Genomic DNA, 13,276 nt, shown 5'->3' on the forward strand with positions numbered 1-13,276 from the left:
TTTGTAACATAAACATCCAACTGTTCTTTATATGTTGACATAATGGGAATGACAAATAGTCTATATATGCTATCTTTTAAATTTTTTTAAATAAAAAATTTGTGACAGTACTAGGTTGCATTTGAAGTTGGATAGGAAGGAAAATAATGTTTAAAATTATTGCAGTGGTCCTCTCAACATCCCTAAATAAAGGCATTTTTGTTCCAAATAGCTTTTGGATTTTTAGGAGCTTTTTTGGAATAGAGAATTGTTTCCCTCATGCTATGGATGAGACTAGCAAGAAAAAAGTAATTTGTGAAGGTTGTGGAAATGGCAAGTGTAGGACCAGAATGTAGCCCTACAGCCCATATTTGGTCTCTCAGAAAACAGTGCAGATCTATACAAAGAAAGGAGAGAAAGGAGGGAGGATAGACTTATTTTCACACCACACATATGGGTAGTCACATACTATATTATTTTCTATTTCCTCCAACTTATATTGACTTCTCTGGAGGGAACAAATAGCCACAAAGCTGGTCTAAAACCTAATCTACAATGCACCCAGTAGTTTAGATAAGGAACTCCCAGTACCTTAATCTCTTCCACATCTTTTATATTTTTAATATTTTTAATTTATTTTCTCAAATATATTTTTAATCTTTATTCAGGTAAGATAGCTAAGAAACACCTACATTGTATTGACATGTTCTATTACTTGAACGAAAATGAATTTCATTTTGTGGAACCAATGGGTTTGGTCAATATGCTTTTAAAATGACAAAAATGTAGTTTCAAGCAATCTGCAAGATCTTGCTATACTCTTTCTAAATTTTGTAGTAGTCTTCAGAGAAACAGAAAAGATTATGAGACCTGTTTCAACTTACCCCTCCAGAACTTCCCAGCTGGCAGAGAATTTCTTGAGTTCAGGCACTGCCCATTAGACAGCTGGAAACTGTTTTTGCACCCAGTACAGTCCTTGTAACTGTACCCAACACAGGTTACACAGCTCCTGTGGCAAGGCTCACATTCTCTAGAGATGCCATCAGCAAAGAAGCCATCTCCACACTCACTCACACAGGTGCCATCTGCAACAGAAAAAGAGCCTGGAAGCACATTGACCCCTGTCCACTCCTCTGTCTCCAACAGAAATGATTTAAGAAAAAAATAATATGTAAAAACATACAAAAATTTTGCAGCTCTAAAACCTCGAATTTTTTAGCATGAAATCTAAATTCAGTTCAGTTGCATATGAGAAAATTCACAAACTTCAAACTGATCTGCATTTAAATTTACATCTAACTTGACTTTAATCAATATTCTAAACATTAGTACATAGAAATCTAGTGGAAGTCCATGCCTGGGTAGAAGTTTTATTGTTAGGTTGAGTTCTAACAATTATACTGTCTCAATAAAAAATTAAAGACTAGATGCCCCTTAGATTTTTAGATATATGCAAATTTTAGACATATGCAAATTTATGGGATCTCTAGTTTCTGTTGAATATGAGGGTTTAAAGTGGATTCAGATTAAGGTTTCTCATACCTCATCAAAACCTCTGTAAATTGTAGCACTTATGACTTTTTGAGTTTTGTCTAATTTCAATTAAAAAAAAATCACAGACCCACAGCTTACCCTGGCTGTGACCACAGAGTTTTCCATGAGCATGGTGCCACTACTGGGCACTTTCAACAGCCAGGGCAAGAAAATACTATAACCTCAGGAATTCCTGTGATTCATTTTTGGCACCATGTCTGAACCAGACCTGCTTGATTTATGGCTTCTTTAAAAAGCTAAGGGGTTCCTACTCTCGTGTAAATCTGGTGTGGAATTTAGTGGTTTTAACTGAGCTTTCTTCAGAGTGTTTAAAAGTCAAAGTAAAGCTGGACTTGCAAATAGTGGGGGAACATTTAAACATCTTTCTATAATTAAAAAACCCTCATTTCACAAAGTCTGAATCAAATACAAATTTTTTTTATGTGCCCAAAAGAGATGAAATTTAAGTATAAAGACCCTTTTAACCAAATTACAATACCGGGTAACATACCCACCTTACATTAACGCAAATGCCTGATTCTGCAAAGAGCTAGGTCCCCTCAGCTCTATCTATTTCATAAATAGAACAGATTTATGAATTTGAGAGTTTGGATCGAGAGTATTTTTCTAAAGAAATAGTCAGAAATATTTTTGTGTATTATGCAATTATTTGCATTATTTGCATATTATGCATATTTGCTTACCTGAGAGATAAAAGCCTTCCTCACACGAGTCACACCCATCCTCGTCACAGCTATCACAGTTGCTAGGACACTCTCTACAGTGCCAAGAACTTTCATCTCTGTAGGTATTTTCTGGACAGTACTTATAGCAATGCTGCTTATACCTGTGAGATAAAGTAGAACATCATTAGTAAGTTTCTTTTGAAGTTCAAACTCAAACTTTTGGGTTTATTTTCTGTGTCTTTCTAGGAATGGTAATGATAAAGCATGATTAGCATAATGAACAGAAATTATTCCTATAATGAGAATTCAAAGTGTATTTGTGGTTATGTTGTCTATTCAGCTAGCAAAGTCTTGTTTCCTAATCTCAGGATTCTTAAGTATGATTAATTTTATTTTATTTTTCAAAGGTAGGCAGAAACCTGAATACATGCTTCATTAAAAATTAAATTATGATTATAAAGAGCTGATTGCTTGTAAAAACATATAATCCAGTGCCTTTGTTTATAGAGTCAACATAATCAATATTTTCTTTTCCAGTTTTTACCGAGATCTATAAATGCTCTCTTTGAAAATGTTCTTTTCTCTCTGTTTTTAACTAATTTTTTATTCCTTTGCCTAAACTCCATGTAAGTCTTATGAACTTCATGTACCAGAACTAGACACAACATACTAAAAGCAAATTTGTTCCAAATCCATATTCACTGTTTAACTTTTTGACACTTTTTGTTCCATATTCCTCTCTTCTGATATGCGAAGGTCTCACCAATCCATAAGTTTTAATAGGCCTCAATACTGAATAACTAGCTATTTTTCTGACATTTCCCAAGTTTTCCCATTTTCTGTTTCTCAGACAAGCAATTTAAAGCATGAGACAACATACTCAGCAGAGATCTATGTAGTAAAGTACATATTTTTGCTTCAGAAAAATGTGTACCCATGAAGAGTTATATATATATATACACAGCTATACTTACATGTAATGGTTTTGAATGCATGTTATACAGATTCTTGGATCATCTGAAATTAAAGATATAAAATTATGTAAATAATTTTCAGAGTAAAAACCAGAATGCCAAAAAGAACTTATGCTACACCAATTTTATGTTAATATTTCTTACACTAAAATAATTACAATTGTAAAAAGAACATAGTTGTCTCTGAATCTCTGTTCACATTTATTTTGAGATGGAATCTTCTACACTCAGCTCCTGGACTATATTTTCATGGCAACCTGTGGCTTTTTAGTCCTCTGCATAATCCAGGTATATGCAAGGAGCTAAGTCCTTCAGAAGTGATAATCTGAAAAGCAGAACTTTCACAGGGGCTCAGGTTGGGTCAAATGAACTGTTAAAAAGAGACTGCAACTTACCTGAAACAATAATTTCATCCCATTTCTTTATTGAAAAGATAAGTTAAAAACTTTTGACACCTCTAAAAGCATACTTTTCAGACATCTAAGTAATCAGCTTAAATTTCAAAATCCTGAGATAGACAAGACCGTTTCTATATTTGGAGAGGGGGTAATGGTGGAAGAGGCGATGGTAGTGCAAGTCTTTTGGGTAAACTTTCCCACCAGAAAACGAATTTTTGTATCAAAAAAAATGTGTTGAATGAACAGGAAAGTGTTATGCAACTTTTAAAACTCTTGAAATTATGGATTTTACTCCAAAAATGAAGAATATTTTTTATAACATTCCTTCTATAATCTTTTACTCACTATTTCTTTCACCTTTAACCAAATATCCCAGAAGCAGCAGAATGGAAGGAATCGAAACAACCTGGGTGAATGTATTTATAAAGAGAAATACAGAATCATAGAATATACTGAGTTAGAAGGGACCCAGAAGGATCATTGAGTCCAACTCCTGGCTCTGCAAAGCACCATCCCCAGGAGTCATACCATGTGCCCGAGAGTGTTGTGCAAGCACTTCCTGAACTCTGCCAGGCTTGTTGCTGTGATCACTTTCCTGGGGAGCCTGCTCCAGTGCCCAACCACACTCTGGGTGAAGAAACTTTTCCTGGTATCAAACCTTCCCTGACACAATTTCAGGCCATTCCCTTGGGCTGTCACTGGTTACTGGTCACAACGGAGAAGAGGTCAATGTCTGACCCTTCTCATGAAGAAGCTGTAGACTAGCCAGGTCTCCTCTCAATCTCACCTTTAGCCTGAATAAAACAAGTGACTTCAGCTGCTCCTCATAAAGCCTCCCCTCCAGATCCTTCACCATCCTTGTGGCCCTCCTTTGGATGCTCTCTAATAGCTTAATGTCTTTTTTATATTGTGGTGCCCAAACTGCACACAGTCCTCAAGGGGGGCTGCACCAATGCAAAATTATCCCTTGTAGAACTTGACATGGTTGGTCATTCCCCAGTCGTCTAATTTGTTGAGGACTCTTTGCAGGGCCTCCCTTTGATGAATTCAACAGCTCCTCCCAGTTTTGTATCACCTACAAGCTTGTTTAGGATCCCTTCCAGTCCTGCATCCAGGTGCTTTATGACAATGTTGAAGAGCACAGGGCCAAGAATGGAGCCCTGTGGAGCCCCACTGGTGACAGGTCACCAGTCGGATGTCACCCCATTCACTATCACCCTTTGTGCTTGACCTGTGAGTCAGTTGCTCACCCACCCCATGATGTGTTTATCCAGCTGTGTGCTGGAAGTTTTGTCCGGAAGAATACTATGAGAGACTATGCTCTTCATTTCTGGGATAATTGAAGAGAGCACTACCTTCTCTCCTGAATCAAGGAATCATGGAATCAATTAGTTTGGAAAAGACCTCTGAGATCAGCAAGTCCAACTTTTGACCAAACACCCTGTCAATACTAGATGCCATGTCCAGTCTTTCCACAAACACTTCCAGGGACAGTGACTCTATCACCTCCCTGGGTAGTCCATTAGGTCTAACTGCCGTTTCTGTGATGAAATTCTTCCTAATATCCAATCTAAACCTCCCCATGTGCAGACAAAAACCACATCTTCTCATCCTGCTGCTAGCTGGCTGAGAGAAGAGGTCAAGCTACACCTGCCTACAAGCCCCTTTCATGCAGCTGTAGAGAGTTCAGAAGTTCCCCCTGAGCATCCTTTTCTCCAGGCTAAACAATTCCAAATCTCTCAGCTGCATTGTGGCCAAAGCATAGGATCTGGCACTCAAGCTCTCCAGTGTCCTGAAATTTCTTTTCATTAATCTTGAGCTTCTTGTTGAAATATCACTGATACCCCTGTGAAAGCAATAGTAAGCAGTATTTCAAAGGCTCTATTAAGCCCCTTCATTTTTTTTTGTGAGGTCCCTGATTTCAGCCCCAAGGAGGCAGAAAACTTCCCTGAAAAGAAGATCTGATCTGCAGATGGTTTAGATTATATTTGTTTTAATGTATATTTTCTTCAGTAATTCCGGCAGAAAGATTCAGCAGTTAATATTTCTTGACTGTTTTGATTCATGAAGCTTCTGTACTGCAAATTGTTGAAGAAGTAGAAATGCATGCTTTGTTTATATATGTAATTTTAGAAGTATGTTTGGTCAGTGGTTTCTGAGCTAGGTGAATTTTTGGTCTGATTTGTTCTGATCTGAGTAGTTTTCTTCCATGCTCTTATTACTGTGGAGAATTTTAAACTAAAATCTGTACTTGCAGAACTCAAGGTTCAGTCTCATATCTTAAGCTTTTCCAGTGGTTTTTCCCAAGCCTGGATTTTACACAGGCAGTAGTTTTTTCTTTCTCAGAAAAAGAAAAAAATTCAAAGAAAGAAAGTTTTTTCAATATGTGCACCTTGTATCTTCAATGTGCTCTTTTACCTACACTCTAGGAAAGACAACATACTCCAATGTAATGTTCTGCCTATGCTGAAATGTCAGGACTGAAAATCAGAGAACAGTTTCAAAACTTGCTGGGCATTTGTTTCTGCACAGATTGCATATTATCACTGCAGAAGCTTGTAGAAAAAAGTCTTACTATCTGAAAATCTAAAACCCCCTCTGCAAGACTAAACTCTTGTGGAAAATTTACTCTGAGATAAAGAACTCTCCTTATGATACTCTCCTTTTGTTTTGAAAGCCAAGATCTATTAATCATCAGGGATGGATTGAAGAAAGAAGTTTTCCTTTCTCTTTCTTAGGTTGCTATGGGAACCAGAGCAGTTTTCACTCTTTTATCATGTAATCATAAATCTGTATCTAAGCCTGCCGTTGACAGTGCTGCTCTTTCAGCTGCCTCACACTTCCTTAAATCTTCTCCAAATACTTTTCTTCTGACTCACACAGCCTGATAAACTCTATGTTCCTCCCTTCCACTTTGTATAATGGATCTTGTTGATCATTTGTGTATTATTTATTCTCACTTTCAGCCTTTATAGCTTTATGTTTTTCATATAGACTTTGTAACCCCAACCAAATTAAATAGGTTCTGGATGACCTTGAGAGTGACTCGGGATTTACCTTGCTAGATTAGACACTTGGGTCTAAATGCCTCTTTGGCAGACCTTTATTCTCAGGGACATGGCTCCTTGGGTTTTCTCATTCATTTCTTTTGTAAGGTATCTTTGAAAGAGAAAAGTGTTATCACTTTGCTGAACATTTTTCATTCTGCACCCTACTGAGGACTACTTTACTCTCAGTGTTAGCCTTTGAAAACAGTCCTAGTGCAAAGGTTGCAAAGCCATGTCATGGTGTTCACTGAAGAAATTTGGATGCATCAAAAGTTGGTATATATTGTATTTTGCTGCATGGAGATGAGGTATTCTGTATGAATGCATAAGAACTGTTCATAACATAAGATGTTTTACTTTCACAGATTGGGTGAGGTGAGTGGAAGAGAACACAGAAGTAATTAAGAACTGGCTCAGGAACATGTAGCTCCTTGGGAGCACACTGTTAGGAAGATTGCCACTCCAAATTGAGAGGATGCCTGACTTACACATCACTTCTGAGAGTGTAATCCTGCACTGATTCCTATGAGTTATCTGCGTGAGCTCCTTGTGCTGCAAATATTTAGCTCCTCAGTGAACTAGGTGTGTCTATTTACTTAGCATTATTAGTTACTGGTGTGGCAATTTCTGCTGTGAAATGTATATATGCAAGCCAATAGATATGGCATATCAGAGAAGTTTGTCACTTATTACCTTCAAAGGTAGCCAAATTTGGTGTCCGTTCATTATGTAAGTGCAAAAGGGCATATGTAAATTGTATGATTAGAGAGAGAGCTAAAGTTATTTGAGAAAACACTTCAGTCCACATGTTGTACTTTAAACATAAGAAATAGGAGCAAAGATTTTTATGTTCTTGCATTTTATTGAAAATTCTCTGAAATTCTCTTTGAATAATTACTATAAGTAGCTCAGAATCTACATTTTACCTTATTTTTTCTCTTGTTCTGAGTGTTGACTTATAGCCACAGGCTTTCTAAAAAGGAAATTTTGACTTTGAAGAAGGTGTCTGACATTCATTATGGTTTTAAAAGTCTGGAGAAAATATGAATGCTATCCTGCAGTTGTCTAAATATGTGAGTAAGTGAACTCCCATTGAGAGGTGGAAGGTAAATGCTGCAATGGCATAAAGAAAATCCTCTTCCTTAATATTTTTTGCAGCAGAACTTTGTCTTTCAAAAGCTGCTTTTGTTGAGGAAACTGGATTTAATTTTGTAGACTTCATGATGTTTACTAGCACCCAGCAGAAAAAAAGACATTAAAATTTAATCAAAACCTGATGGTCAAAGGTAATGAAGAGCTGCAGTTCCCATCTTTCTGCATCAGAGGGAGCAATCATTCATTACTGCTCTGAAAAGTAGACTCAGCTTCTCCAAAATGCGGTTATAAGAGCTGAGGTACCAAAGGTAGAAGGTATCATAAAGATAATCTTGGTTGTGTGGACTTGTGATGTATCCAGCACACTTTCTTAGGCACTTTGTCTGTCCAATATTGTGCTTGTGTTTGCTTGCACTAAAAGAGGGATATATTTGAAGTTTTTAAGAATTTAAACATCAATACTGAGGTCACCCTTAAGGCTTGGCTTGTGCCTGTGTGAGAGTCTGCCTTTCAGGTTTCATGGGAAGCTGTGCACAAGGATGACAATTAAGCTCGTGTGGCATCGAGCAGAACCAAGGGCACCCCAGAGCATGTGGGCAGGACAAAGAGGGGAGGTGAACCCTAATGTGCACAGCCATTGTTTGGACACTATATACACAAAGCTGCAGATTTTCTGGGGATTAATGCTTTCTAAGGCAAAGTTCCTATCTACATATCCCAGGACTTTTCAGTGTCTGCAGACAGAATGGTCCCTGTGAGCATTAAAGATTCTTTACATCCTTAAAATATGAGTGGCTACTGAATTAATGAAGTGAAACAGAAAGAAAATAATTAACTGAATTTTTAAAAAAGCATAATTTGTATGTTAACTACATAGACTTACCTGTCATTGATTAAGTCTCTCTCTCTCAGAGTTCCTGTCTTTGCTCTTAGACTTTCAGTGTTGATACAGTGAAGATATATTGTCACCCTGGTGCCTTAAAACAAAACCCACTCCAAACTTGGAGGAAACCAAACAGATTTGACTACATTCTTTGAGGATTCCAGGAGGTTTTACAAACAAACACTATCTACTTTAGTATCCTCATACCTGGTGAAGAATAACCTGCAATGTTACTTACTGTATGGGTTTTACTTTCTTCTCTGAAATGCCTGATATGGGATGCAAAGTAGTATGAAACCATTACAAAAGTATGATACCTCTGTCTTAATCTGGAAGTAGTGTCATTATTGATCAAAAAGAGAGACTGCCCATGCAGATTTGCTCTATTCTGCTGGCATATGGCATCATGCCCTATTAATTTTCCTGTCTGTGCAAAGGAGGAAAACATTGCCAGAGACTGCAGATGGTGGTTTGATCTATTACTTGGTGCCTTGTGAAAATGATTTTTTTTGAGCAAAACTCTTTCAAGCTAGTAGGAAAACAGGCAGTTCAGTTATCTTAATATGATTATATATTCCTCCTAAAAACTAGACTTCTGTCTACAAGAAAAGAGAAAAAATATCATAATATTTGTAATTTGTAGACAGTAAGAGAATAATTTGCATTTTGCTGGTTTAGAATGTTTAGAATTTAATTTGAATAAAACTTCTGTAAGTGACCCTGTGCTCAGTATAAACTGAAGAAGTTTATTTTTACTTCTTAGAGTTTATATTGAAGGATCTTAAAGCACTTCAAAAGGAGCAGGTGCTGAATGATTTTCTGTGAGAGAATGGTCTTCAGTCAGCTGAGGATCCATAAATATGCACAAAATATATTTGCAGTTGTACATATGAACAACTACTTTTCATTATGTGAACTATGTAAATTTTTATTCCAATTGCTATGATTACTACATTCCTTTTTTCCCCACTGCAGTTTTACCTGAAATTTCCATAGCATTGAACTTTTTCTACACCTTCTCAACAGTTCCTAGAATAAATTATTCAATTGTGTTAACGGGAAGATAGGACAAAGCGACTGCAAGATCCTCCAGCATCCACTTAATTATAAAAGGGAGTCTGTAGAAAGACTATGAAGATGTGAAACTAAATGTAGCACATTCCTTATTTTCTCACCTTGAAATTTTATTATTTTAAGTTATATTTATGGCAATGTAATTTCTCTAGAGCTTGCAAAATAATAAACTTCTTGTTGGAGACAAGCCTGAAATTTTTGCTTTTCAGGGTTTTTTTTACAAAAGTTTCTAATTACATCAGATTTCTGATTAGACATGAGAAAGCCATTACTGTACTTACCTATGAATGAAGTTGTTGATATGCCTGAAAACTCATTGAATGTCAAGAGTAAAAATACAAGCAAATATTTGCCATACAAAGTAGATAGATATAGGTATCTACCATAGCTACCTGACTTATTTAAGTTGAAGCTTACAGGTTCTGATTTATTTCAAGAACATATTTTTCAATATACAAACAAAACATAGTTTGCAAAATCTGCTTAGGACTGTACTTTTAGGCCACTACTGTTCTTTTTTTCCAAGTAGAACAGCAAACCAATCTCTGACTCTCAGTAATATGTGCATCATAAGCACCAAAGGCTTTCCTTAATAGAATGCCTGTAAATAAACTCTGGCATCTTAATACTTCTGACTTTACACAGCAGTGAAAATTAATTCAGTCCTTGTTTTACCTGCATCCATTCTATTGATTGCTGAAGCTCTTAAAAGCTCTCTTTTAAATCAGACCTTTGAGTGCAAGAAGTTGAAAGTATGTAATGAATGTTATGGATGATTAAGATTTAGGAGATCAGTGATCCTCCTAGGAAAAAGGCAAATGACTACAGCCCCTTTTTCTGTATGCCAGTTGACCATGAACAGCCTTTCAGTCTCCTTATGCACACGTATTAAGTTCATAACAAAGAAAATCTTCCTCTGAGTCACTTGAAATTATTATATTTTTAAGAAGTTGCTATTCATATATATTAAATATCTACCTAATTCAAAACAACGACTGCTACTACACAGTTTCAGAAGAAAAACAAATAATTTAAAGTCACAATCACTGTAAAAAACACAGAAAATATTAGTATGGGGAAGTAACATCTGCTAGCACCAATAAAGATAGGTATTGAAACATAAACTCTCCCTTAACTTCTCCTTCCCTCAGCCAAGCAGGCAGCTGCCATGAATCTGGATAACACACCATACAAAAGGAGACCACAGTGTAGTTGTACTCATGTTAAAACCATCTCTTCATTCAACAATATTGACAGGGGCAGTTGTCGTCACAGAGCAAATCCTTGGGTCTGGCTGAATTTACATGGAATGGCTGGTCACCAGCATCACAGGAAATTTTTTATGGTATCACATACTAGATCAGACAGCTGGCAGAAAGAAGGAATTATGGGATGAAAATCCTTATGGTAAGTTAGGTATGCCAGTTAGTCTAGCCAGAGAAAGAGCTGGACAGGCAGTTGTGGCTTAGAATTGCAGACAATGGCATGCCAATACTGTGCTAAGTTTTGCAGAACTGGTAACTCAAATCCAGAAGATGTCCCAACCATGGATGGCAGCTCTGAATGTGAGGGATATATTTTTTATGGAAAGGGCATATTTTTACATCCAAGGTTTTGACTTCTGGAACAGGACAAAGCAGAATCTGTTCTTGCCTGGAGGAGAGTGCCACACCCCTTTAACAGACTCCCACTGGACTCTAAGCATTCACCCATGATTGCATACACTGCACTTGCTGACTTCTTACAAACATGGCACTTTCTCTGGATATCTGGGTAGGAGGAGAACCCCCTGAAACTGTAGGGCAGCTGCAACAGCCACATGGCAAGCACTTTGTGAATCTCAAACCCCTCTTTTTATTCTATTTAAACTGCTGGTTGCGTTTTCAACTCAGTGTATTTCCTTTCTTTTCTGTTTCACAGGAACACCACATGAACTGCACATGGACATATTAGCCTGCACCAACTTTGAAATGTAGAATTCCTAAAGAATTTTTTAGGACAGCAGCATTGTTATTGCAATAACTTGCTCTTGAATTAAATTTAAAGACTATCCTTATGTCTATGTCCTTGAAGAAAAAGGACAGGGTGATGATCTGTTTTGAGGTGTAGAAAATTCTGGGTCTGATAATAGTTTAATAGCTTTAGAAAGTCAGTAAATCTTTCAGCCTGAGTGTGGCATTCAAACAGGAAAAAATAAAAGTTCTGCAAATTTTAATAGCTAAATTATTAGAAAACTATTCTTATTTATGCTGAATATAAATTTTAGAAATTTATGTAAAAAAAAAATGTAGTATAGAATATAATTTACTTGGTGAGAAGCCACCTGCACCAATGACAAGTTGCTCCAGCAGCATGCACTTAAGCTAATGACAAGAGTGAGGGGAACTATAACAATAAGGTTGATTAAGGGATTATTTACCCTGTCTACAGTTCTGGCATCCATCTGAACACGGTACGCAGTCTTCAGAGTCAGGATCTCCCACTTCACCTGTGTTTTGCAAATCATCAATTTTGAGTTAATTCTAGATAATGCGACATTTGGAAGCACTCAGCAAGGTTCCTGGATATAAACTCTATTCAAATCAAAAAAGGAGAAAGACTCATGGAAACTTGTTTTCTCATTTGTTTTTGCATAACCCACTCAATTTGAGGAAAACACCCTTACTTTACAATAATATGATTCTAGAAAAGGATCAGAGCTGGAACTTGAGGACCTCAGGGTCAGGTGCGGTGACTGTGTATTTCAAAACATTTTTTAACATGCTTGCAGATTTCTGTAAGAATTCCCATAGAGTATTTGTTATCTCCTACTGAAGGATGTTTACCTTCTCTACAACTATGCTTCTGACACACATTTTGAGTAAGGTAGTAGCCTCTGAAACATCTTTTGCAGTGGCTGGAGTTCAGGCACACCTCACAGTGACCAGGGCAAGGCACACAGGTATGCTCCAAGTGGTAGTGACCTGGAGGACAGTTGTCTCTGCACTCCCCATGATACAGGAAACGTTCCACCCCTCTTCTGTCTGTTTGGCAAACAAATGGGAAAAAGTTGTCAGCTACAGAGGGCATTTGTGATATAAGAAGGAGTTTTATGAAGTTGTAGTGCTGCAGTAGAGACACTTACGAACTGCTAGATCTTACAGTTTTATACCAAATGAGATATATAAAAGTTTCAGGACCTCAAACTTTTCACATTCCTAGGGATTTATGGCATGTAAAAATGTCAAGATAGAGAAATATTACTCTTGACATCCATCAATCTAATTAAAAATAAATCAAGATTTTTCTCTTGCAGAGGACAAACAAGTATTTGTAATGCATTGTACATGCAAATGTACAATTATTATTTGTAAAGCAAAGTGGCCCACTTCATCTTTGGAAAGAGTCAATATGTGACCCTAGAAGATTATACTGTAATCCTCAGATTAGTGGAATCATCTAGATTTGAATTTAAATAGCAGATATGCAGCTACTATCTATTAAAGCACAAGCATTCTCTAATGCATGAGAACTGGGAGATCCCCTGCTCCAAATCCTGCTGAGTCAAAACTATGAAAACACATATAACTTAATGTGCCATGTGCTGCAGCATGGAGAGATTTCTAAT

General features: G+C 36.9%; 1 protein-coding gene across 1 annotated transcript in view; it reads right to left on the reverse strand.

Annotated features, from left to right (window-relative positions):
- Window positions 1-13,276, reverse strand: part of PCSK5 (proprotein convertase subtilisin/kexin type 5) — a 228,952-nt gene that overhangs the window by 22,340 nt on the left and 193,336 nt on the right. Inside the window, exons 23-27 of the mRNA XM_054003177.1 lie at window positions 12,495-12,692; window positions 12,089-12,157; window positions 3,173-3,215; window positions 2,217-2,359; window positions 864-1,064 (exon numbers count right to left, since the gene is read on the reverse strand). Coding sequence (XP_053859152.1) covers window positions 864-1,064; window positions 2,217-2,359; window positions 3,173-3,215; window positions 12,089-12,157; window positions 12,495-12,692 — 654 coding nt within the window. The remainder of the gene's footprint in view (window positions 1-863; window positions 1,065-2,216; window positions 2,360-3,172; window positions 3,216-12,088; window positions 12,158-12,494; window positions 12,693-13,276) is intronic.

This window comes from Vidua macroura, chromosome Z (genome assembly GCF_024509145.1).
Source record: "Vidua macroura isolate BioBank_ID:100142 chromosome Z, ASM2450914v1, whole genome shotgun sequence".
In the NCBI taxonomy this organism is placed as follows: Eukaryota; Metazoa; Chordata; class Aves; order Passeriformes; family Viduidae; genus Vidua; species Vidua macroura.